Below are 27908 nucleotides of genomic sequence, written 5' to 3' on the forward strand. Positions count from 1 at the left end.
TGACCTTTGTGACTGTGTTTATTTCTTCTGGTCGCAATCAGCGACATTAATTTAGCAGTTTGGGGGGCGGGAGCACTTAGCTGATTGCTTATTAACAGGCATCCGCTTCGTGGCGCCTCGGTGCGTCTGACGGCATCTTAAGCTGTAATGGTACATAATAATAAGCAGAATCTCTGGTGGGACTTCACGCGGAGCGACCTCAGCGCGGAGTTAAGCCAGTACACCATCCGCAAATGCTAGGCTCGTCTGCATTCGAGGATAAGGCGGAAGGGCAGAAGCCGTGCCTCCGACTTCACCCTGCAGAGCGTTGCGTGTTCGTGGCCAAATGGAAATTCCAGAATGGATCACGAGGGCGGGACGGCTGCAGCTTTTCCCACGCAAAGCGCTCCATCTTCCAGCGTCGGCTGATGGCACCGGCTGGAAATGGGTTCTGCGAGATCCATCCACGGGACATCAATCCAGCCGCTCCGTTCGCTGTATCTAAATAATCCGTATTAAGGTGTTCCCATACACCGATACGAGGAAGCAATCCTCCTGCGGCTGATGGGTTTTCCACAGAACAATGCTATCTCTCCCGTTCCCGCAGCCGGGGTGGTGGAAGTCATAACTTACCAGTTAAGTGTGACTCGCGGCGGCGCCGCGCGGCCCGCATCCGTCGGGTTCGAGGGCAGGCCACTGTTTGAGGCCCGCTGCAAGTGGCGGTCTTGTGTTTAAGAGACAAACAGCCATGTGAGAGGAAGAAGGGCTACAATGACTATTGATTTCCTTTGTGATGGGATTTCACTGGGCCAAAAGAGTAACAGATTGGGTATTGTCTCCAGGAGTTGACTTACCATTAAGAGGCACCTTCTTTGCCCTCTGCTTTGCTCTCCTTCCTTATATAGTGGCATATGGATCGCTTGCACTTCAGCGCGACAGGCAAAGGCAAACGGGAACGGACGGGGGGGGGGGGGGTATCTCCCTTGTCTGCCCCGTCGACCTGCTCCGCGGTTTTTACACTCTTGTTTCGCGGTAAGTCCACATTTTACAAAGATGACTCACACGCTTTCCCCTTGGTTGGTTTCCGACACAGTAATTTAATAGGGGGGAGGCGGAGGGGGAGGCGTGTGTATCTGATCTCCGGGAGACTCCTGATGGAGGTGCTCGGCAGCCGGAGCTCGACGCGGAGGGGGGGTGGAGGGAGTGGCGCTGTTCAAACACCCCGAAAACAGAACGCGAAAAGCAGCCCTGCGGGCTCCGGCCGTCTGGGAAGCCCTTCACGTCCCATTCATGTTGTTGCGTCTGCCTTTGTGACGCCTTCACCCTTCCATGATCTGCCAGCTCCGAGAGCTATGTATACATATGAAGTTATCTGTATTTTATACACTTTGTTTTCGGCATGCAAACGCTTGACCCTCTTTCATGACTCGTAATGCAAACGTAAAAAGAATGCGTGCCTCCGTGCATCCAGTTCAGCACACGGCATTAATGTCTCTGCACTGCTCAATATGGATGAGTACTGGTACAAATGTTATAATGACCAGCTCCAATAGCGCAATGGTCTCGTATCAGCACCAGTTCTATAAGGATCCAAAATCTGTAGTCGTCCAGTAGCAGCAACATGAACACAGCAATGAAGTATCAGCACCAGAACCAGAATAATCCAGTACCATAATGATCTAGTACCGGTACAGTGCCGTGAAGTTGCAAAATTAAACTGTTGAGTACCAGCACCAGTATCTCAGCAGTCCAGTACCAGCACAAGTACCACGATGAACTACAGCACCAATACCAAAATGATCAAATATGAGCACCGGAATGATCCAGTGCCAGCACCGGTACCAGTACCGTAATGATTCAGTACAAGTATGGTAATGATCCAAAGTTACAACAGGAGAGCTGGTAGAGTAGTGCTTGGAAGTGCTGCCTTTGGACCCAAAGGTTGCAGGTTTGAATCTCACCTCCAGTTGTAGTACCCTTTAGCAGGGTAATTACCCTAAATTGCTCCAGTAAAAAATGATGTGGCTGTATGAAGTAGGTTAACACTGTAAGTCACGTTAAGAAAAGCATCAGCTAAATGAATAAATGTAATAATGATGCAGTCCTGCAATAATCCCAGAATGATCCAGTATCACAATGACATACTACAAGGCATTGTAGGCATCGTGGAACTCATTAATGCCCAGTGTGTTATAATAGCATCACCCTTAGTGCGTGCGCATGTAGTGGTGGGATGTGTTTCATTGACTCCGTGACAGAGGTCTTGTTGTGTTGCCCGCGTGTAGGTGTGTGCTGGTGGTCTGGGGCGCTAACTTTGCCTTGTTTCTCATGGTCCACGGCCTTCTTCTCTGGGGAGGTGACGGTTGAGCATGTTTTCAGTTAGTCTGGCTAGACCGTGCCACTGAGCTTTCTCCCCATAATCCCCCCAGCCAGTTCAAAGCGCAGATATCTTCAAAAATTCTGTGTGCGCCATAGCAACGATAGATGGAAATCTCCCTCCCTGATTGGTGCTTTTTTAAGAAATGGGGCCCCGGTAATGCAGTCCCACTTGGTTTTCTACGGAACTGAGAGCATTTGTTATAAATACATTTGAGTATTTTTAGTGCGCGGTCTTGCAGTGCTCTCACTTTTCCTGCTCAACAATTTCATATGTTTCTATGTGATGTGTGATTGTGGGCCTTTGCGTGAGTGGGAGCGTGTTGGAGCACAAACACGGCCGCACGCGTAAGGTCAGCAGCACGTGGCAGCTGACATGATTCCCAGTAACGCCGAGACGATGGCGGTCCAAAATGTGGGCAGAGACAGACTCGAGGATGAGTCGTTGCGCGGTGCCTTGGCCTGACGCTTGGCTTCTCTTTGTCTGTTTCGGTGAGAACTCTGCTCTGCTCCGATGCGCCACCGCGTTGACGCAAATGAAACAGAACTTCCAACCCGAAGGGTTGTGTTACCGATGAGGTTCCGCACGCCAACGCTATGTGATTTACGCTGAGCTATGCTGTTTAATCCTGTGCAAGTCATCTCGCTCGTGTCTTCGCTGTGAGTGTTTTCACAGTTGATTTGACTCTCGCCCTTGCAGCCGCTTAAGCGAAGCCTCTGCGGAAGCACGCACCTCGCCGTTGTCTTCGATTCCGTGACGAGAGGGCGAATTCTCCGTAGGGGGCTCCCGATGGAGATGGTCATGATGATGTTCTGCCCCGAGGGCGTGTCATCTCGCACGGGGTCCAGGGCGGCGCACGGAGACAGGGCCAGGAGAAGCGATTCGCTGCGGTTCGGGTCTGACTTGTAGGGTCTGCACCAGCGAGAGGGGAGACGGAAGCTCAAATTAATTGACGTGCGGGCTTGCGAGCGCAGAGCTGAAGGAGAACACTTAAGAGGGCGTTGACAGCTCTTCAGCACACAGGCTAGTCCGCGCAGGGCTCCACGGATGCGGCCGCACGCGGGAGGGATTGAGCTCAACGCGGATGCGGCTCGAATGTCAGATGGATGCGTAATGGCTGTGTCTCATCCTTCAGCAGCCTCTCAGGCCAAATCAGCCACGCCGGGGTCTGTTCACGAACAGCAAATGGCAAAACTCCTTCCATAGCGGCCGTGTACGCGCTTATGAAATGTGACGTGCAGGAGATTGATTGCGGGGCCCAATGGCTTTTTAATTAGTCGCTAAGCCTGATTGGCACGGTGTCACTCCGGTGTTCCGATCCTCCCAGAACCCCATTACAGACACCAGCCTCAGGCGAATGTTCAACGTGCTTGATGGTAAAGTCATATTGTTTCTGCCCGGACAGGAAGGACAATTTGACAAGTTGTAAAAAAATGACAAGGAGAAGGAGACTCTCCATAAAGGGCTCGATTATGCGAACTGCGCTTAAGAGGCCCGAAACCTCTCGGCATGGCACACGGTAATTCAAGCAGAATGTCTCTGTATTTGAAACACTTTCACTCATCATAAACATTGGGGGCAAATGCTTTAAAGCAATACATTCAGTTCTGAAACAGCTATAATCCATTTGCCTCTCCTGCACGTGGCGTCTCTCGAGTGAAGAACGTGATGGCTTCGGGTCACTTTGAGACACGCAGCTCGGTCGATCGGGGCCGCCGCATCAGGGGCAATATTTCTGCGGCTCGTTCCGACTTTCCGAACGAAACGACGGCCCGACGGATCCCTACAAATAAGTTTCCCTAACTTCGGTCCCGGTGACCTTTCGAATAATGCCAGCGGTTCAACTGATAAGCTCGGCGTGGCAGCGTCTCCGCCCGCTTGCGCCGTGACCAGGCCGTGGCTGCGGCAACCATATTAAATTGGGCAGAAAACCGGGCCTTTGATCACCCTGGCGGCATGCGCAACCGGGAAACCATAAACCAGATTCATTCTCAGCCTACTGCTTCTCCGCTACAGTACATTAATATTTAACCACCTACAAGCAAGCATTTGTATCGAGGAGAAGTGTTGCCTGTGGTGAGTATTTGCTTACAAGGCAATACAGAATCCACTGTGCTGAACAGCTGTAGAATCATATCTGTTGCAAAAGGGGAAAAACATGGTTTCCCCTCGTTTTTCCCAGTAACGTGCGCGTGCGTGGCCACTGACCCGTGTGACTGTCTGTTTGAGAGCAAGTGGAACTGTCTCAGTCTTTTCTTTGCATGCTCCTTTAAACTCCGAAGGGTTTCTTTACTTCTGGTGCCAAGACTGGTGTGAATTATTAACCAAGTGAGGAGTAACCTCATTATTCTGTATATGCGGAATGCCTAAATAATGCTGGATGCATTGTGAATTGTCTGACATCAAAGGAACGGTGTCATACCTATACAGTATATAATATAGAGAATATTACCGCAAATTTTTTCCTGCCGCGCTGATGACACTGTGAAGTCATGTGTAACAACTGATTTCTAGAAAGTCACTGTCTTGGACCAATAACCTGATCTGTGTTTTTGATTCGACCCTCCATTACTCGTTCTATAAATTAGCCTGAACGGGTAAATACAAAAAGAAAGAAATCATTAAAAAACGAACGACAATCCAAACGCAATATCCCGTGCTCCCGAGGAGCCTCCGCGGGCACCGCAGGCGTCCGCGTGCGGAGCGCAAGTCGCGGTTTCGGTTACTCCGTCATAATGCGCCGGACAAAAAAAGCAAAATCAAAACAAAGCTTGGATTTCAGAGGCGGCTGCATCGGAATGACTTTTTATGAAGTCTGCAATAGAGCCCTCCAAGAGGCAAGCTGGACTCGGCACACTTGCACTCTCCATCTCTTATTAAAGCGGACAGGAGCCAAAGAGTATGGCTGCCAACGCGCTGCTGACATTTTGTGACTCGCTGCAGACCTATGCCAGGGCTGTCACTAAGGGGACCTGAGTTTTCGGGGATGGCAGACAAGCATTTTAAAGCGACTAACCGCACCAGCCCCCCAAAGCCTGGCTCAGCTGTGCTGGGTATCAGCTGGGCCATCGCGGCCAGGGTCAGGGAAGGGGAAAAAAGCTGAACGCAAGGCCAGCACTCCCGCTGTGGCCCGCTCTGGTGCCCAGGTGCCCCGGTGCTCCGGTCCCCAAGGACGTCTTAGTGCCCGAGATGCGCTCCCAGCACCTGGGCTTCGATCTCTCAGGCTGGATTCCAACAGCCGAGCAAAATTCATGTCAGGGCCTCAGATTCCAGACGCCGGCCGCCGGGCTGTGTCCCGCCAGTTTCCGGCAACGGCATGTTTGCAGGTTCTGACACCTGGCTGTCGCTGTCCTTGGGTCCACAAATTCTTGTTGACTCTGTCGTCGCCAAAACCCTGGTGAGAATTTAATTCCAGCATAACATTCCCTCTGATCTCACCATGGAAAATTGCACTTTAATGGAATTCCACTACATAGATGGGGTTTAATCTGGAAGATAAGAGCGCTCTCAACATGCAAGTTTATTGTACGCAAACAAGACAGATGACTGTTGTAAATACTAATGAACGTCGTTTTGACTCAAAGGATTTTGCCGAGGGTTTGGAGACTCTCCCAGCAGTTCTTTGGAGCCGTCAGCCAGGAGGCCAGTTGCTCCCTTAGATTAGGTTGGATTGTAATTATGAGGAGGACGTTGTTTATTTTTTGACTGAACTGAAAGACAGGTGGCGGTGCACGCCCCTCTACCCCTCCCTTCACCCTCAGCATTGACTTCAGCAGGCGTCTCCGTTTGAGCCTGTGATCGCAGCACAGCCGCCTCTAGCAGCTCGGGCAGGGTGGCTTGGGTGGCGCTTGTGTAATGAGTTCACCGTCTGTTCCCGTGGCGTCCGCCCAGCGAAACGCGGGACAGATGGAGTGTCACAACTCTTTCTCCCTCCTCTGCTTCCCCCTCGTGTGAGTTCACCTTGGCTGCCCGCGGGCATCCTCATCTTTTAGCTGCAGGGAGACGCCATCGCTGCATCCCTCCCCTCCTGTTACTGTTTCCTCCCAGCAACCCCTTCGGAGATCCTCGGGTGAAAGGCAAACAATAGGTGGAAATGGTCAAGTGTGGATTTCGATGGCCGGTGCACGCTTTGGGGCGATGTGCAAGTCACCTATCGCTGAACCTCTTACAACACCAAGGCTTTTTAGCATTTCCAAGAGCGCAGCAGACGCCTCTTTGGGGAGGAACGTTTTTCATAAGCAATTACCTAAGCTGCCTCGTTAATTTTCTTTTTTTGAGAGGTGGTGAGAGACTGTGTACCAGATACGGTACCAGACGAGGTAGGCTGTGGATGGCAGCCAGCAGACTGATAACAGAGGAGATGAGGTGTGGAGAAAGCCAGCCCATCCTGCTTTGCTGTCTGGATCCATATCCACTCTCCTGCTTTTTAATATGTGTGTCTCCCTGCAAAATCTGACAGCAGTTCTTTGGGAAAACATGTGGCAGCTCAAATGGAAGGCCGGAAAAATCCTTCCCTGTTTATGGTGTGTTATTCCGACCTTCCCCTGAGGAAGGGTGGGAGGTGTTTGAGAAGATAAACCGGAGGGAAGAGTAGCTCTCAGTCAGGTTACAAAGCCCCCCAATCACTCACGCCGTTGGAGGCCAACGCTTAATTACCTCGACGTCCTTATATCTGCCGCCACTGACGGCAGACTTGCACGTTTGGAAAGCCACTACACTGTCCTCTATTCAGCATAATGAGAAACTGCTAAAAGGCTCATATAAGTAAACATATGTCACAGCAAGTATCAAAATCTGTTTATTGAAAGCGAGTTTGAAGCATCGACATGTAGGGGACTTACTGGTGCCTCTGCAGCGTTTCATGGGGTGAGAACGAGACAGCTACATGACTAATTAATTATGCTAATTCGAGTGAAGATCTTGCGTCCTCGTTCCACGGTTGCTGCATTTTCCTCTGGATCGCTGTTGTGTCCACAGGGCTAAGACTGGGCCTCTCACTACAACTTTGCTGGTGCAAATCCCAGGAACTGCTGATGTACACTGTAGAGGCGCACAGTTTGTGCTGATACAGAAATATCTGAAAACTGTATTAATGCTCGCAGGTAGAGGTTCTTGCTAAGCAAATACTGTTTGGTAACTGTAGGAGTATAGCTCTGTAGTGGTTCTTTTTAAAAGATAAGGGCCGTGTAAATACAACGAGCTTTTAGTCAAAATGGCGACAGAAGGAAATCACAGCTCAATAAGCAGAAGAACTTGTGCGTTCATCCCAACTAGCCAAAAATGTAGACGGTTAGCGAGTGCCGAACTTGAGTTATGCTGTAGTACATCCTGACCTCACTGCAGTGGAAGGTCTCAGATGGAAACATGTTTCAAAGCTTGGTAGACATGAAGCACCCAATCGAAAAACCTTCATGGAAATAATACTATTAAAAAGATGTTAGCCTTTATACTTACGTGGAAATGGGACAGAACCAGATTATGGGCAAGATGAGACTTGTCACTGTGTTGTATTGTGGTAGTTTTATTCTCAAAAGCAACCTTCCTCAGAGCATTCTTGACATTTCAAAGACAAGTAAACGCTAGTCATTATGTCAGCTGAAGCTTTGAGCATGCAGGATAACAGTTTAATTGTGCTGGTAATCTGAAAAGTGTTCGTCAGCTCCAAATTGCACAGATCTAATTTTAAAATGCATAAATAAATAAAATAAAAACACTGCTGTTGAAAATATCAGGCAAAATTGTTAAAAATTTAACACATATCATTAAATATTACCGCTAAGACATTTAACAGCAAACTGGGAGAAGTGCACTAGGTAACATGAATCATTCAAACGTTTTAATATTTTTCTCTCTGCTCCAAATGCACATGAAAGGATGCAGAGGTAGAAATCCCATGGTAGTAATTTTAGGAAGAGGACAATTCAATTCATGCAATTTGCTCAAAATCACCCTACTTACAAAAACTCCCTATTCATAAAAACAAGCTATAATGAAATTTAACAATGAATTTAACTGTTAATTCATATTAGGTTACCTGTGCAAAGCATCAGATTAGAGTTAAGGCTGAACAGTCCAAGGTGTGAACGGTCCAAGTCTTCAAGGGGCACCTGAAGATCAAGAATTTGGGAGCAGCTCTGATGCTGAGAAGATGCTCGTTCAATATCCTCGAAGCTAGGAGAGAAAGAGTGATCCTTATTCTTATTTCTCTATTCATTACTTTGTTTTTCCGTTTGGCCTGATGGGAGTTGGGAATGAAAGGCTGATCATTCCCGTGGTTACAGTGATGGGACCCTTGCTCCCATGTCAGATTGCATTCATCCACACTGGCAGTTGGCCAACTTAGGCCTCTTGCCTTTTCTAACCCAAAGAAGGGAACATCGTGAATGGATCAAAGCTCCACTCTGATTGCAGTACCTGGTTCCTGTTATAAATGTACTCTGAGTAGCGTGTTGGAGCACAACAGCTTTCCGTGCCCTTCTGCAGCTTTCCCTCCCTGACACAACTCTGAAACGGCCTCTGGTCTCGGGCTAATATTAGACAGTGGGAATGCTCCCTGTATTGCAGAATAATAAATGTGTCCTCTAACTTTGGGTCAAAAGATGGAAAAGAGAGCTCAAGATGGTGACACTTGAGGGGATTAATTACCTGCTTCAGTTACATCTGTTGTTATCATTGATTGAACCTACTGAAATAAATCCCAATGGATTTGAGGGATTTGGTGCTCAGAGCTGGCCCTCTCAAAAAGTGACTCGCTTATTAATTCATTGTCTGCAACCAAGAGGCCACCGGACATCATGTTGCCAGGCAGTCTGGGAAACTGAGATTAAAACATTGGCAGCATCGATACGATCGCCACTGGGTATCCTCTCAGAATGGGGTGTTCAAGGTTACCGTGTTCTAAGACAGATATGAGTATTTGGGAAAGCAGGGGAAGGTTAGCGCCCTTGTGGGGTGTGTGCAGTATCTCACTGCCAATCCACGGACCCATGTGAAAGCTCAGTTCCTAGTCATCAACCCTTATTGACATGAGCAGACACCGTACATTAGCTTACAGGGTTCCTGTAGAGACGGACATCACAGAGAAGGAGAGGGACAGAGGAGTGAAAAGGATAGAGGACAAAGTGAGGGAAAATGGGGATGCTAAGGGCCTATACGACTGAGAGACTTTTGGGGATATCAGTTTAACTGAGGTCACGATTCTTCAATATTTATGAAGGATAATTAAGATGCTGACTCACGCTGTGACTTATGAACTGCGTGTCCATCATAGTTCTTTTCCCGAGTAGTGACCACAAACTGAAGGTTACGAGCATGAAGAAGACGACCATTGAATAAATGTGCCGACATTCGTACAACGACTAAAGCTAATGCTGAAGCTGCTACCTATTAGCCGCTGCTGCCCAAAGAGTTTTGTTGTCTTTAATCATTTTTATATGAGTTCTTGAGCCCAGTCAAGCAAGTCCTCGTTCCCTCATGCTAAGGGGAATGTTATAGGAGGACAACCTACAGCGAGATCCTTGAGGACCTCGATGACACGAACTAAGGCTAATAATGAGCTGAATCGCTCAAGTCCATCTCGCCATTTTATTATTATTACCCCATAAAACCTGGCTTTTTAGTGCTGGGCATTGAGTACACTTGAAGCAGAAAATAATAAAAATGTGATTGTGCTGTGGTGGTCACGGCAATAGTGTAAATGAAGAGGAGAAAGTACGTTGACGGGGGCTCAGGGTATCGCTACGGTAACTCACCCCTCATCCTGTCATCACGTCAATGACAAAACAAGTCATCTTTGAAAATGTTGCAACCGCTTGTGGGATGGATGTCACACCGGTCTTAGCTTGCATCCCACTGACCTATGGCACTGAAGAGAGAGGCAGACATTTTACTGGAATCATTAGAACTATGGTATAAAACACTATGGTAACAGGGTATAGAGCGCAAAAGAAAATCAAACAGATCAGTTCAGTGTGAACCATACAAGGAGATAGAGCTCACAGCTCATTTCTGCAGCGTATATGTTTAATTGTTAAATAGTTAAAACTGACTAGGTGCTAAGGAGACTTCTGATTACCATGGTTACGCTTGCTAACAGTATCTGAAATCCCACCAGTTACCTCAGGGATTTTTTTTTCAGTACAATTAAAATGATTTTTATTTTATACTTTAATGTATGGGGTGTCTGCTTTTGTATATCCTTCAGATTTTGTTAACATTTTTCAGCTTTTGATACTGGATGATTTTTCTTTCCAGAGAAGAGAGCAAATCAGTGTGTTGTACCCATTGTACCACTGAAATTCTTCCCAGTTTAATTCATGTTGTTTCAGGTGAATGCCTTTGTGTCATACAACAGGCTCTAATAAGGCTGCTTGCTTGAGCACATCAATGGGGCTCACATCTTGCGGGTAACAGGGACTAAATTTAGCTACATAATGGGTCGTAGTAGATATTTGTTTTTCCACAGAATTTTCATGTTCATTCTTGCAATACAATGACATCCACCTGCAGTGTATGAAAGACAAGCAGTCTGGAAAAGCAACCGAGGTCCTAACCTTGGAGCCGTTTTTTGTAAATACCATTTATCTTAAGAGTTGAGCCATTTCCAGTGTGGAGAGCTTTCTTCTATCACTTGAAATCTGTCTTCGTTTTTAGATTGGACATCCCAGCTGACTCATCCCTGTCCTGTCTTATCTCTTGCACTTAATACACCTTCTCGCCATAAAGCAACCATTGGATTTACAAAGCTATTTGGCTTGAAGGGAGATGAGATCATGGCCATTAAATTAGATCCCCTCATTGTTCGATTGGACTCAGTGGTTGAAACTGATAATTTCTGACAATTATGTATTATTTTTGGAAAGTCACTCATGGGCATAAAAAATGAAATGATTTTTACATATACCTCATTGCAAAATGAATGCAGTGTTTCAAATCATAGTTTACACCGCCTTATCTGAATACTTTGAAGCTGCAGTGTATTTGAAAAGCTGAGATTTTTTGCTGTTGTGTGGTGGCTAAGCTCGCAGACTATAACGTGTCAAAGGCACAATTCAAACTGTTGAAATAAACACCTCTTCCCGATGGAATGGTTTATCGAGCCCCTTCATTAATTTATTACAAATGACTTGTATCTTAGGCATTCATTATCACCAATTATTGCACGAAAGAATAGGAGCACTCTTCGTAAAGCCATTATGTTTGCACTTTCGAGAGCATGTGAACAGTTATTTAGATTCAAATCATTTGAACTGTGGACAGGGACCTGAGGGAATCCTAATTGGTTTTGAGAGACTTGTCGAAGTGCTAAACTTCCAAATAATTATGCAGATAATGAAATACCGTCATCTGCCTGTCCGAGTTCCGACACAGCGCTCACTGTGAAAGCGTCCATATAAGATTTATAAGATTAGTCCCATCCATATAAGATTTGACCAAAAGAAAGTAAAACTTTTTTTAACCTAACTTGGCAACTTGGGAGAGAATGAGAAGTTCATACATAAGGGATCTTTTAATGCATTCAAGATAATCCATCTTTCTCTTTCATGGTTTTAAGGCACACACCTTTTCCAGAGCACTGGAGCAAAGCTCTTGGCAGGGCTGTGAAGCAGGAAACAGGAAAACCACCAACTCTGGCAACGAGGACGTACTGTATTTTCAGACAGGATGCCAAGCTAAATCCCCATGTGTTGTTTTCAGAATGTCCCTGTCTAATTCTTGGCATTGTGTTCAATATTCAAATCATTGCAGTGTTTTGTTCCGCCTCTAAATTCTTCTGCTTCCGTTAAGCGAAGGGCTACAGCAATAAAAAGAAAGAAACCCTTGTGCGGAGGGGGGTGTTACGCAAGTCTGATATAGGATGTGTTGCTTGGAGGTGTGTGTGTGTGTGTGTGTGTGTGTGTGCGTGTGCGTGTCCCATTCTGTACGTAGGGAGTGAGCGCTGGTCTTGTGAACATCATTATAATGTCTTAGTTCATTACTAGTTGTGTCACTGCAACTGTCTCTTTGACAGGAGGGAGCAGTTGGAGGTGTATTTCAGGAAGCAGAAGCTTCTCTTTGGGGGGGTTATGTGTGAGCTGAGCTCCATCAAGCAGAAACACGTCTCGGTAATTGCGGCGTGCTCCTCCGTGATTTCGCTCTTCTCCTTCATGCTTCTTTCAAAAAAGGACGCCATGGCGTGGCTCCCCATGTAACCTCAGCTGATTGCAGACGATAATTATCACATTGGCACTTTCCTTGCGATGGGAGGGCGACCCAAAGGAAAAAAAAAAAAATCCCAGCTGTCAAAAGAAGCTGCGCTTCCACTGACGGCTTGTCAGTAAAATTCCAACAATTTCCTGTTGTTTTTTTTTTTTCTGCTTTCTGCAGCCATACCCAATTGTGCTGTGTAATTTCCCTGTGGGAATTTGAGGTCCAAAGAGTCAGTTTAATAAATTTTAGTCTTTATAATCACTCTCTTTGTCTTCTGCACTGCCCTAAATCCATCAGCAGGTGCAGGAGCGCCGGGCTGTTAGGCGGCTTCGTGTGGGATCTCGGCTCTGCCCTTGTCTTAATTCTGCCACGTCCACACAGCAGTCTCCTGCAGATAGCAAGCCTCGGGCTATGGCGCTCACTGGTGGTAGAACAAGAAAGCAAATTACGCTCCAGCTCAGGAGCACTTCTGCCCATCCAGACATACTCCTTCAGCATCCACAGGCTACATACCTTGTCCACCGGCCCTCAGTTCTCCCCGCTGAGCTCCAGGGCAGGAGAACTGACCACACGGTTTGGTTATACTCCATTAGGAGGACTGGACTGAGGTCTGTCCCGATGGGCTCTAGTTAAGGGCTGCTTTAAAAAGTGATAGCCTGACACTGACGGGAGACGGGAGGACCTCCTTCTTCCAGCAGACCTGCACTGGCCTTGAGGTGGGGGGTGTGGGTTCCACATCTGGGACAAGACTTTGAGCTAAAGTGTACATTTCAGCGAGACATTTGAGGAGACACCCATCCACACACTATCAAAGGACTCCCACGTAGGTCTGGGGTGATCTCTGGAGGCATTGCGACATCTATGTTGTGCTCAGATACGTTTTCTCGTGCACTTGGAGCTATACGTTTACCACACGCAAAAATTCACTGTGAATTTAAATGTGAAATGATATGAATAGTTAATTACTCATAAATTATGTAGATCACTAGCAGGTTTCCATGCCCTGTTGCATTAAAAAATGAAAGGAATAGCATTGCACAGTTGTAATTGTAATTGTGTTGTTCCTATCGTTCTTAGACACAACAGGTGAATAGAGAATGCAAACAGATACACCATAGGGTCATCATATTTTTATTACTGATAGCATATAAATATGCTTGACTGTGTGAACTGTCAAGTTTTGGACTTTGTGTTTCTCAACCATCCTTTCTCTTAAAGTGACACATCGCTGTTTATACTTCATAATACATTCATATCCTTGACCACGCAATAACCTACTTTTTGCTTTTAGAGGACATATTTTCATTCACAGTTAAAAGTTCATTCTCACGCCTTACAGCCTTAGGGCTTTAGGAAAGGACAGGGAAATTAGAGGATATGCATTATGTAAAGAACAGGGAGGTACCGAAGTGAAGAGAATAAATTTTGTGTGAATTTGGCCCTCAGAAAGAGTATCCGACTCCACAGGGTAGATTAGATCAACTTGATGAATTTCCCTCGCAGGAACGGTCGTGATCCCAGGAAATGTGGTTTCTTAGGCATGTGAGGGATTGATAAGTTTATCTTTTTGTCGCAGTAGCTTAAATGCCCCCCTTGACTTGCGCACAGAGAGATTTGTCACGGCTCTCTGAGCAGAAAGACGAACAGCTGCGGCTGAAGAATTACGCAAAGGAAAACAGGTCTGATACACGCAGATAAATCAGGAGCGAAAGCCCTTATCCCAAAAAAAACAAAAAACAAATACAGGAAATGGGTGACGGGGCCACAGATACAGCTACACCTTGCTCCTTTTCCTACCGCTCCTATGTTTGCTTTTATCAGTACAACCTCGTCAATATACCGGAGACGCAACAGGGTTGAGCGTGAGCTAGAGCGCGTGCCTGCAACCCCAAAGATGTTTAAGGAAATTGAATGCGGATTTGCCATCGGCGGATGCTGGCTCCACTGGTTTCTGGCACGAGGCAATATGCAGCCATTACTTTGATGAAACGCTACGTTAGCCAGCTTATCCTATTGAGTGTGCGGTACTTCATCCCATGCCCCGATTATTTGCCAGTGGCCTTTAACTAAATTCCTGCGAATATTTTTGAGCAATGAAATCATAATATTTGGTTGATGATGCTGGTGAATAGGCGTGCAGCCCATCAGAGAAATGACCAAACCCAGGCCACCACTGCAATAATTCAAAGCTCTTAATACTTGATGAATTAGTATTATTAATAGTATTCACAACTATTTAGTTATTTACATAAAGTGACGGACCTGTGAGAATAGCCCTAGATGTCACAATAGTTGTGTAAAAGTATTCCAGTGATATTCTGTGCTTCATCATGCTCCAGAATTATAATCAATATAATTTAAATTCCTTTTATGCTGTTTTTGTTCCATTAATTTAAAATGTTCCATCTGTAGGCAGTAGCTGCCAAAATATTGGACCTTTCTAAAAGGAAAAAATTGCTTAAGAAAAGCAGGTATAATTTAATCTGTGTCTGGCAACCCTGTAGGTCAGCATCTATAACTTACCTGGACCACCATGACCCTCTATTGATTTGTTCATTAAAACCTGACCATCAAACCAAGTAAACATTTAGACATGATCTGTTTAGTACGAATGATGTTTCACCAGTAAATCAAGCTTCGGAGCTTGGAGGCCATGTGAGTCAAGCCTTTCGGTTCCGGACTGCGTAAACATACGAATAAGAACTTTTACAACTTCTAGTTTATGATGAAGCCATTTAATTTCTGCATTGGCTTAGAGATCGACTCTTTCCAAAATTAAGCATCATTTGAATGAGACACAAACTTATGGGAAATACTGCATCACTCCTAATGGTGGACTCCCCTAAAAGCCTGTTTGTTCTCAGAAGTCCATCATGTTCAGCTAAACCATGATATTTTCGCCCAACAGTTTAATTAGCTGACACTGATATTCTAATCAGTCAGGCATGTCTGTCAGCTACATAATGCAGGCACATCCACGTCTTTCACACACGTTCTCTGCTGAGCAGAGTTCCTGCTGCTGTTGTGCTACGCTCTAAAGCGAGGAAATAAAAGGCTTCGCCATTTGTTCTTGCCATTTTTTCCGTGCTTTGGATTAGATTTTTGAAAGGATGGCTCTTGTGCGCGTGTATCTTGGCATCGCTTCTGATGTAAGGTGTTGGTCCTGGTAGATTTGCATATTAAATCAAAACACACACAGCCCATTTTCCACCCTTTGCATGGAGCTTGGCTTGCAAAAACTAGCAACAGAAGAAATGTAAATGCACTGTATTCAGTTGGCCATCCATAATGCAGTACGCCAACAGCGTGTGGGTTAACTCATCGTATACCGCGGGGCTGAGCGGTGAGGGCCTCCAGAGGTACCGTCGTGTTCATGTGCTCATTTAGCGCCCGCTTTACACCTGAAACTATCTAAACGATCACTGCTGTAAAACAATTAAGGGCTGACATGTATTTGTCCCCTTGAGGATGGGAGCGGCCTGACCCAGATGTACAGTACGTGGTACAGTGCACTCCCTGAAAGCACTCAGCGGGCACGCCTTCAAACCGCGTGTCAGCAGGAAGAATGTAGCACCTCTCTTGTCACTGCTCTCCACTAGAAGCTCCTGAGAAAGCCTGTTCGCGAAAGGAAATGGATTCTGTTTGTCAGCAATTTAGAAAACAACCGCTGACAGAAATCCTAATAAAAGGCGCACAATTAACCGTGACAACAGTGCGCTCGTGTTCAGCCCTTCTTTCCCAGTCAGTGCGGAAAAGGCAAGTTGTCAGCGGAAATTTGCTGGTGCACCGCGTTTACCATAAACACGGTGAAAGGGTCCCAAGGAGCAGGGATATCGCCGCTTCTGTCATCTCCCGTGAAAGTGCCGGAACAAAGAGAGGTTTAATCGTTGCTTCGCGCGGGAACGACGGCCGCTTTTCCTGCCGAGGCGTTCCGGTGCAGAGTCTTTCCACAGTCTCGAGCGGCTCTCAAGGGTTCGCTCTCAACTCCTCTATTGAGCACGTTCGCAGTCAAGTGAAATGATACGCAGGGGTCGGCCGTAGCAAAGGTCACCTCCAATAGTATCATTTTTTTCATTTTACAGCTATTTGAATAAAAGGCCATTGGCTTGTTCAACAGCAAAAAGAAATTTGCTTCAGTTCATTACATGTTGTTATACAGTGGATCCGCTGTAAACCTTTCTTCACTTTTACAACAGGAGAATATATTAAATTTCTTGCAGATAGATGCCTTGTGAGGCAGAGCTTTAAGACGTTAAACGGCTGTTAGGTGCGCCTCCAAATCCACAAGCTCTTAAACACCAAGTAATAACGTCAATTGTCTTTTAGCAAAAATTGCCTTTCTCATGAATGCCGTACGCTGGATTCACAAAACAGCCATTAAACAACGTTATCGGCTGTAACGTTTGAGAATTTCGAGGCGAATTCTGTTTCTTGATGTAATCGATGTAACCTATAATCAAAGTATTTTTTTATTAGGATCTGTTTAAATCTGAACCTCAGCAGTACGGGATTTCCTAAACCCTGGAGGTTGCGATGGAAACTATGACAGTTGCTGCTCGTCCTCTACCTTGAGCGACTGGGTGAAATTCCTCCACAGCTCAGTGAATGCTAGCACATTATTTCTCGCAAGGTACTTGCCATTTATATTCACGTTGCATTAAATACTACATCTCCGCTTTCTGGGACAATGGAGCAGGCATCGTGTTATTCAAAACCTGAAAGATCAGTAGATCTACAGCACAAAAAAGCTAGAAGATGCTGACTGATTGCGATAATGCTGCCCTGTGCTTTTGATGTATTATGCTGCTGCATTATTTATTTGCTTACCAGTCACTATTACCGAGCTACATATCTCTTCACTGCAGTTTGGTTTATTACTGCTGTGGAAAATTTATCGAAGCAATACAGGTTAAGCACGGCACTCCCTGCTGGGATTCGAACCTGGACCCTATTGATCATTTGTTCGCCGCGGTGCTGTGGGGTCCAGCAGAAATGTATCTGATGGGAACTGGGAAGGCTGGGCTCACAAAAATTAAAATCCGTTTCCACAGGTCCTCTGGTGTCCCCGTGGCGGTTGGGTTCGTCCGCAGCGCAAATGACTTCACAGTTTCTCGCCGCTTTCCTTGCCTAGTTATCCTAATTCCTCACGTCCCACGTTCCGCAGACGAAAAAATCCACGGGGGCTGCCGTTTTTGCACGCTCGGTTCATTTTCACCTCACTTGTCTCGTCAACCGGGACGGCAGTTGAGACGTTAACCAAGTCGTTGCTCTGAACTCCGCTTGGGTGTTAAAGGACTGTTATAGGGAGACGGAGAAACGTCCAAACCACGCGTGCTCAGACATCACCTGCTCCTCCTGCATGGCCTGTAAGGAACCGAGCCATTAAACACAATAACACTGTACAGTAATTGTGTCTCACTTGGCTTATTGTGGTGAGCGTGGCAGCAAATTGTGCCCTTGAACGTGCCTTGAATGCGCCAATCATCGTCCCTTGTTTGCTAGCGCACTTTCACGGATAATCAAGACGAGGGCCCGAATTCAGAGACTTTGTAATAATGGAACCCATTATTGCTTTAAAGGGTTGAGGATCACACTGGGCCTTCATTGTTAAGGAAGCAATTCAGCAGCTGTTTTCGCTGCCAAATGGCAACTAATTAGTTCTATATTAATAAAGGAAGGGACGTGTACTGTGTCGAGGGGTAAATCAGCTAGGGTTTGGTTAAAGCCAGAACCGAAATGTGTCCTGTGGCAGTTCCTGCCACCTCTTCAGGCTGCTAATTCCAAATTCCTACATATTTAACACTGCATATACTAGAACTTCAATGGAGTGCTCATTATATGAAATATGACTGTGTTTTTTTGCAACTGTTATGTTTACATATCAGTTACGTGTATTTGTAGTCAAGTATGAGTTACAGCAACACTTTTGTTCAGAACATATTTTCATGTGTAATACTTTAGGCAGCATTCTGGCACTTCTTTATGCTTGTGTGTGGAACGTGGCACAAGTATCATCCATAAATTTATATCAAGAAATGGAAGTCTCTCTCTCTCTCCCCCTCTCTCTGCAAAATCTTTCGGGAATATTGGTTTAATGCGTCTCTCTCCCAGAGTTACGTCTGAATGGCAAGTTTCAGAATCTCCTCAACATTAATGGCATCGAATCTGAAATATGATATGGTCTTTCATTCTCACATGACCGTAAATCAATATTTAATATAAAAAAAAAACAAATGAGGGCTCCAGTGTAACAGTTGAATAGAAGCAAGTACAGCTGATGTGGTGGTAGTGACGGGGGGTTTTATTGTGCATAAAGGTCTGAAAAATGTTTTCTATAATGAATTATAGAAATAAATCAAAATGACATTGATAATACCATTTTTATTCTATTTTTAATAAGAGCTTTTTGCAGTCAAATCTCAAATGAACAAAATTTATTGAAATACTATGACACCTTCATTAAAATGAAATAAAAGCCCTCACTCTCAGTAACCATGTCTAAAAGACACACACACACACACACACACACACACACACACACACTTTTTCTCAGTGTTCTACTCATTTTATTTAAATTGCATCATGCAGTGGAATCGGATTCAGTGCAGGATTTATTGTTGTTTTCTCACCTCACTAATATCTCGCTACTTCAGTTGTCACTCACTACCCAGCATTGATATTGCTCAATTTCAATTGGGCAGATGTCCAGTTTAAACATCCAGTAGTTTACACACACTTGGGAGAATGTAAATATGTATGAATCCTAATGGGCATTTTGTGTGTTATTATCCCTGTGCTCTTCTGGCTGTCTAAACTGTATGCAAAGTCGCAGTGCATTATGTTTAAATATGTGCCATCAAAATATTTATATACACTGTACGTTGAAGACATGTTCAAAGGCTTTACGAGTAAAGGTGGGGCTGCTTCTTTTAGGCACGAGCACCACTCTGTGTTTATTTCTGTGGCACTCTGTGTCAGATGTTATTTGACCTTCTCCCTTCGGCTCATTGGTATTCTGCTCCCAGGATTATGCAGAGAAAGAAAAGGCCATCGCCAAGGCTCTAGAGGACCTGAAGGCCAACTTCTACTGTGAACTGTGTGACAAGCAGTACTACAAGCACCAGGAGTTTGACAACCATATCAACTCATACGATCATGCCCACAAACAGGTAACACCATATTTTTGATGCGGTAAGTGTACTGGAATTTCAGGCTGCTTTTGAAGGATCAGTGCAATGACATATTGCAGACAACAGTTTCACCGCCGTGTCCCATGTAATTGAATCCGTATGAGAAACGGTTGCTTAATTTCTAAGGCTGCGCATCATACAGCACGAGGACTGAGCAATTGGAAATATTGTTACTGCTAATGGCCCGTGGGAGCCGGAGGTGAATCCGTTTACACAGCCGTTAGATTGTGTTACCGCTGAAACGTGTGGGCCTCTGCTCCGTCGGCGCCCGTGCCGGTACATCAGGCATCCTCCTGGACGGCCCTGCACGCTTCAGCAGTAACGGGAGCCGACCTTTCAAGCCCCTTACCTGCTCATTAGCCTCAACGTTGCTCTTCAGATGCAGTCAGGAAGGGGAACAAGATTATATCAGACACGGAGATGGGCTTCAGAGCGCTTCCCCGCAAGCCAGCCAGTGTTTTAAATTACACAGTGCCGGCGGTATTGTGTGGGAGCATGTTACCTGCAGCAAGGAGAACAAAGGGTTTTAACAGCTTCTGCCCCCGAATGCTTAATGTTCTAAAATCACAATATGGTGTACACATTTGTGAGAAAGGAGCTTGCTTCTCATTGGCTGTGCTTAAATGAGCGAGTCTTGCAAATGGTTAAGATGATTCTTACTTATCCTAGAAGTAGCTTTAAAAGCAAAACTTAATATTGTTGAACTGCTAAGCGTTCATACTATTCTTGTTGACGGTATTTTTCTCTGAGAAATCTGTCTTTGGACACCTGCACTGAACCGTACTCTTCAAGAGGAAAATGTCATGGACAGCTAGTGGAATGAAGGTCTCGAGAGTTAAAAGGCATTGGATAAAACCTTGAAACACAATGAGCTTCCCACAATCGTAGCCACAGTTCGAGGGTTGCAGGCCCAACACTGCCGTGCTGCTGAGGAGAGCTAAAGGGACTGATTCCGTTCACTCTCCGTAGCGCACATGACTCTCGATAACGGGTTCTGATGAACTATTGACCGCCTCTGCGACCCCAAGCCTCATCAACTGACCAGCAAACCCAGCAGCATTATTGAGATGAATTGGTTTCAGATGATCAGTGTCCTGATATCCAATCAAACCTCCACTCTTAGAGCACCATGCAATCCATCTGCATGCAGCTGGTCAATAGCACAGACATATTTATCACATGGGTACTTTCCCGGCCCGATTTGCCTCCTACGCAGTCGACAGAGGAAAAGATTAAACAATTGCACAGTTCTACCAAATGCTGGATTTTGCCTCTAACAGTACGGGGGATTGATGAAGAGTGCCACTCCCAGAGCATCTATCAGCGTTTGGAAGCCAGGGAAAATGGAAGCGTAACAGGCAGAAACAACACAGAGCGCTGGCTATTCAGTGAAGCACAGCAGTAGGGCAGAGGCAGAACTGCAGATGAGGGCGTTTTCAAAAAAGGCGTAATGGAAATGTGCTAGAGCTAGCATAAACATCAACGGGATCGAACGCTTAGCCCCTCTTTGTCAACACAAGATATGCAGCTATCAGGGGAATTAGACAGGTTGAATTAAATGCTTTGCTGGAGCTCAGCTTCCTCTTCTGTACCAATTTCCATCATGTCACACAAGGCTGTGAATTTGGAATGTAATTGGTGGGTTGGTAAGATAAGCTCACTCTCATGATGTACTCTAAGTGCACACCATCCCTGTTTGGAGCCGAGTGCTACTGCCAGGTGTCCAGGAAGACATGCAAGTCTTGTGTCTGTGTGGACCTGGAAGCTGTACAAATGGTAGCAGCGACGCAAACTGCTGACTTCTTCCCCGTGAAGCGTGCTGACGGCGGCCGGCACGCTGCACGGGCCACAGTCTGCCCACACTGAAGCAACAAAATGTAAACCTATCCAGGAGAGATCAAATCATTTGCCCCTGCGCACTGACTCTGCGAGGAGTTATATCTGATGTGACCGCATGAATTCCCTGACTATGAAACTCAGCCACTATAAATGCAATCACTGGAGCCACTTCAAATAAGAGAGGTTACAGCAGCGTTGAACTATATATAACATCACGGGGCCTGAGTGGAATACTTAATGCTGAAATCGCCGGCTGTCTGTGGAGCCTATGACTATGTACATCGGCAGCCTGGCGTGGTAGAAAGGTCAGGTAATGGTGATGTCACTTTATTATCAGATAATGATGATGTCACTTTATTTCAAAAGCACATCTCGCTGCATATAGTAACACTTCTTAGCTTGTCTGAAAAAGAGGATAACAGCTTTAAAGTTTAATGTTCACATAATAACTGTGAGAGCATAATAAATATGATTTCTTAAATCATGTGGAGAATTGTTAAGGAGATGCACAATATGAAAGCTTTCCACAGAATAATGCAAAGCTTTTGCCCTTTATATATGTATATACTGTATGTGAAGGGCCAGTTTCTCAATGTTTTCAGCGATCTGTGTTTGGTAAATACGTTTCACAGAGATCTCGGTATCATCTGAAAAAAGGCAAACTCACAAGGCTCTGTTCTCCAGTCCCACATTAAACTGTGTTTTCTGGGAAACGACATCACACAAGAGATTTGTGCTCTTGACTTATATGCAGTCAGACCAGGAAGCCAACTGTAAATTCTAATCAGTGAGTTTATTTATTCTAAATAAATAGGACAATTTCATGAAATCAAGCAACCTTATCCGCAACTTCTTTTCATTTAGAGAGAAAATAGGCTTGATGAAGGGTAACATCGTCATTTAAAAGCCTTTACACGTTCTCCAGTTCTTTGGAGATTCTGTATTTCAACCTAGTATATTTTTATGCACTGTAATCCTTGTGATGGGCTAATATGCTCTGTCTTTATAATGAAAGGTTGTTTAACAGAAAGAAAGGATTAATTTTCCTATTGTAATATTATTCAGATTAATTTGGTAAGGACTTGGTCAGCTCAAACTAATGATTTTTCTGGAGGTTTAGGACACGTGGATATCAAGTGATTTTTTTTTTTTTTTCTCTCTCCCAGAGGCTGAAGGAGCTAAAACAGAGGGAGTTTGCCCGGAACGTGGCCTCAAAGTCCAGAAAGGATGAGAGGAAGCAGGAGAGAGCTCTCCGCCGTCTGCACCAGCTGGCTGAGCAGCGCAGGGAGGTCCAATGGTGGGGCTCCACACCATACACGAAGCCCAGAGGGCCCATAACTACCCATGACCAACTCGGATATTTCACACCCACACACGTCTATTTTAACCTATTCAAAGTATAATACACCATGTTCACTATGATTGCCCAGGTATACTGCAGGCCTGTTTTTTCAGCTTTTTTACTGGGCTGAGTTTGTGAATCACTTATGCAAATTTCATTATTTTCAATGTTTTTGATTCTATCATGTGTTGCAGTGCCCCAGGCAGTGGTCCCATGTTCAAGTCCACCACAGTTGCAGTGGAGAGCAGCTTTAGGGAAGCCCACAGTGGGGGAAACACAGGGGGGACCCTAACCGCCCTAGCAATGGACACAGAGACTCAAGGAGATGCCTCCAACACTAACAAGCAAACTCAGTGGCTTTGCACCGGAAAAGGCCGGAAACAAGCTTATGGTCAAAAAATTGCCTTCTCCTTCTCTTTCTTGAAGAAAGCGTCCGTGAGGCTAGAGTCGTCGGCCGCAGTCTTCTCTGAGAGTGCTGAGGAGGGGTCGACAATACGTGGCTGCAGGCAGAGACTAGGACCACTTCCCACTGAGCGGGCCCCCCCTGAACCTCCAGTCATTAAGAAAGCAGTCAATAATTCAGACAAGAGTCACAGCGTCGGCACAACCTGCGATGAGGACAAAAGTAGCATTGAGCAAAGCCAAGGGTCTTCAAACACAGCTACAACGCATTATGGACCACTGCCAGACTCAGATCTGTGCACTTTGGTGGTTTACTCTGAGGACCTGAGTAGACCTTGTATCAGCCAGTCGCCCACATTTCCTCCCCATTTAAACAATACTGACATAGCGCTTGGTGTGGAAGACTCTCTGGGGACTTTAAGAAATGACACAGCAGAGAACATGCTGGAACTTGGACGGGAAGCAAAACAAGGGTTGGATTCAGACAGAAATCTCTTGGCTGGAAATGATAGGACCTCCTCAATGGTAAATGACACAGCTGAGGTTGACCTTTCCCAAACCCCAAGAACAGAGGTCAGCTTGGAAGTAAAATCTTCTGGCTCTTTCACTAAGCCTAGCCAACCTTTCTGCTCTGTCTTAAGCAGAGATAGGAGCACAGTTCTCCCATGGCCCTCTGAGATGTTGACCTTCACTCGGACTGAACCTTCTCTCTCTTACAGCTGCAACCCCCTTCACTTTGACTTCAGAGCATCAAGCGGAAGGAACAGAGCAAATAAGACGCAGGAGATGCCAGAGCCCCAGATAAATGAGGGGTCCAGAGCTAACACAACCTCTGCCAACCCAGAAAAGCCTTTTCATTTTGATAAGCACAACGAAGAGGCTTTGCTCAGCCGGAGCAACAGTCCCACTCAGGAGAGTCCAGACCGGTCCATTATTCAAAACCTCCAGGAGCTGTCTGGGCCAACGTGGAGGAAGGACGATCACATATGTGACAAAGAAACCTATTTTCAGCCAAAAAGGAAAAAGAGGTGCAGAAAGCATTCCGGGGAGTGGAGGCACAGCAGAAAACAAGGAGCGGAAAATTCAGGGGGAAGGGATCGATGTGGCCACAAGAACCACAAGAGGAAGAGGAGGAGGAAAGGAGACTCTGGCAGGGAGACAGAAAGAAATGAGAGTGATGCGGAGAAACCCACAAGCCTCCTGAAAAGGACCTGGTGTTGGGAGAAGAGTGGAAGCCAATTTAGAGGCAGCACTTCTGAACAAGTCAAGCGGACAGAAGAGTTAAAGCATCCTCTTCCCAATCAGAATGATATGAGTGATGCCAGTGATGAAGAGAGCATAAGGAGCATGAGGCAAGAAAAATCAGGCAGCAGAAATAGCAGAGTAAGCACACAAACTGTCTCTAACGACCATTGTGCAGATCTCAAAGTGGTGCTGAGAAACAGGGACGAAGATCTGAGAGTCCTGTCAGAGGACTGGATAAATCCCATGGGATGCCCATCACATGCCTGTGATGCACCTCACACAGAAAGACCTCATGCTGGAAGCATAAATGATGGTCAGGAAGTCCCACAGACCTTCAGCCACAGCCTTCATCACAATCGCCTGCTCAAGAGAAGGCACAGATCCCTCAGTGATGAGGCTGAGCTTTGCGTGAAACGGCAGCCAAGCACAGGGACTACTTCACCAACAGAAGACAACAGTGAGCAAGATGAGTCCGAAAATGAGGAGAGACTTTCTGAGGCCTCTTGCAAGCCAAGTAGGATATCGAAGAAATGGAGACGGTGCAGTCAAAGTGAAGCCTCCCGTCTGAGAATGAGCACCGATGTACCAAGTGAGGATGCCGAGAGTGTCTTCATACATACGGACTTTCAGTCCCAAGGGCTAGAGAACACCTTGACAACTGAATTGGGGAATGATGTGAACAGTGGGTCAAAAATACCAGATGAGGTCATAACTGGTGGTGAAGATGGCAAGAAACCTTCGGTCGATTTTCTGACCCCAAGTGTACCAGAGAATACTTTGGTTCACCCCGATCGGTGTGATGATCAGACTGAAGGGCCGCTAGCTGCTCATCTCACTGTTCATTGCACCAGGGAAACCTCTCTGTCCAAGTGCATTATAGCAGACATCAGTCCAGCAGCAGAAATGATAAGTGAACTTGAGGACAACGACTCTAGGGCTGAACCAACGGCAGACGAAGTTGTTGCCAAACTCTGCGATAATATTTCAAAGGAAGTTCACTGTTGCCGCCATGTGGTCGAGGAACTCCCACAGCACGTGCTACACTGTGAAAACATCAGTAAATTTTTTCCAAACAGGCCTCAGATCCAGCACCAGAGAGTTCGTCTAGGCCCTGCATGTCAGGATGTGAAACTGAGCCGTGAGGCCCTGAGTTCACTGCAAGCGTCGCCCCAGACCTTTCAGTCTTCATTGGATAGCATCGAGAAGCCCTCCATCCTGCATCTACCAGCTCGCAGGCAGGTGGTGCACCAGCAGACATTTCCTGGCAAGCTGAAACCGGTGCTGGCTGGGGCTCCTCTCCCTGTGTCCCCACCAGTCCTGCACCCCGTCCACCTGGCACCACCCATGTCCTCCGCCTCCATCACCATTCGCCACACCATCCTGCAACACCATGCCACCTTCCTGCCCCCGCAGCCACCACTCTTCTCCCAGGTTTTCCCCCTAGCCAGCTTGCCCCTGGGAGCTGAAATGTGCCCTGCCGGCCCACCACCCTTCATGCCCCCGCCCCAGCTGTCTATGGTGGCACCAGCCAGCCTGCACCCGGTGGCAATGACATTCCACGCACTGCCCCGCCCTGCTGTATTTCCCCCCATGCTGCCACCACACCCAGCCGTCATTCCCTTGCAGCCGCTTTTCTGACACCGACACCTCGCGGCGACTCGTCTGTGCCGACGTAAAATCGTATCATACGTAACACAAGGTTACATTATTGTTATCCTTCCTTTTGTCTGCAAGCCCTTGAAGAGTAAATCTTCGAAAACGTGAACAACAACCTGCCAAACCATTTTTATAAATAATAAGGGGAGTTAGTTTGTAGGGGAGCTACTGTAGTAAACAGAGATAAATGCTGCATGTCATTGAATTTACAGAGAACAAACCCTTTGAGTTTTTTTTGCAGACAGGCAAATCACCATCTATTATGTATTTCTTTCCTTGTGGAGTGTTACAGAATTCTACTACTGCTCCCAATAATGCCAAACAGACGTAACAGTATTAAGTACATGACCTATGTGCTTGAATTTAATTTGTATCGGAAAGCATGCTCTGTTGCTCTGTCATTCATGTTTCAGAAAAAGGCCACATTTTAGTGGCCACCAATATTGAACCTGTCCCTCATAAAGTCCAATTTTAACTTTTTGAGCTTTTCATGCTCTTCAGACGCATCTTTCGTCAAGGGTTTGCCTGCGACGCTACAGACACACTAGGTTACGGTGTATCATAGCAAGTCAATTCAAAAATCTATAACCCTACAATTTAATTTGACAGTGCATACCTTGTCTGAAATATCTGATGCATTTTAACCCAGGTCTGCATGAGTTCTCCACAGGATGGAGTGTTTCCGGAACCCAGGGCTGAAATACCGGTGTTGTTTCTCTAGCGTAGCGTGAACAATTCTGCTTTATAGGTTGAATGGTTGGCCACATAAAAGGAGAGCAATGACAACAGCACTGTTGAAAACAGTATCGCTATAGTAAAATATTACCATCTTTATTAAAGCTGACCAGTTGTTTTCATAATGTCTAAGGGAACCTTACTTTAAGTGCCCACCTCTTCTGTATGAATCCATGACCTTCTCCTTAATAAGGTTATCTGACTGGGTGCACAAGGTTAAGACATCTCCTGCAATGACCTCATTGTACTGCAAGGAACTGTACATCGTGTACATTAAATGTATTTATAATACACTTGTATGATTGTAAAAAAAAATTATATATATATATATATATATATATATATATATAAATGTATATTCCTGTTTTTATTGTGCAAGGTTCCCTGTATGTATTCCCTATTTAGATAATACAGACAAACTATGTTTTTTACTCAATTTGCCAAAAGAGTAAATAAAGTTAATTCAATAAAGAGGGGACTATTTTCTCATTATTCAAGAGCAGCATGGACTTTGGGAAGCAAGTTTCAACTGAAACGTACTGTATATTCGCACTGCTTCAGAGTTAATCCAAGAGACGAGGCCTGTTCGAAGGGTTCGGCGAAACGTCCGCTGCTCACTAGATAGCTCTTAGTTTTGTGAATATTAGTGCAACATAATTCTCCCCCCAGGGACTGTCTCTGAAACGTAGAGTTTCGGCGTCTGTTGAAAGCAGACTGTGTCATGTGGCCCAGTGGCCAAGGAACCGCACTCCATAGGCGTGTCTGAGGCTCTGATCTAAAGTGAAGCACCAAAGAGAAACCAATATCCAGGAATGCAAATGAGCAATATGAAACATTTGTAAGCTACTCAAGTTGCTTTCAATAAAAGCATCTGCTAAGCGACTGAACGAACAAACAAACAAACAAACAAACGCACAAAGTCTTTGTAAGTGCTCTGGGATGCAGGCCAAGCTGA

At 45.7% G+C, this 27908-nt stretch overlaps 1 protein-coding gene across 1 annotated transcript in view; it reads left to right on the top strand.

Moving 5' to 3' along the window:
* znf804a (zinc finger protein 804A) overlaps window positions 1-27203 on the top strand; it is a 38921-nt gene extending 11718 nt beyond the window's left edge. Inside the window, exons 2-4 of the mRNA XM_029247356.1 lie at window positions 19570-19713; window positions 22740-22870; window positions 23110-27203. Of these exons, the coding sequence (XP_029103189.1) occupies window positions 19570-19713; window positions 22740-22870; window positions 23110-26200 (3366 nt within the window). The 3' untranslated portion in view covers window positions 26201-27203. The remainder of the gene's footprint in view (window positions 1-19569; window positions 19714-22739; window positions 22871-23109) is intronic.
* The last annotated feature ends 705 nt before the right edge of the window (window positions 27204-27908 follow it).

The sequence above is a fragment of the Scleropages formosus genome, chromosome 21 (genome assembly GCF_900964775.1).
Source record: "Scleropages formosus chromosome 21, fSclFor1.1, whole genome shotgun sequence".
In the NCBI taxonomy this organism is placed as follows: Eukaryota; Metazoa; Chordata; class Actinopteri; order Osteoglossiformes; family Osteoglossidae; genus Scleropages; species Scleropages formosus.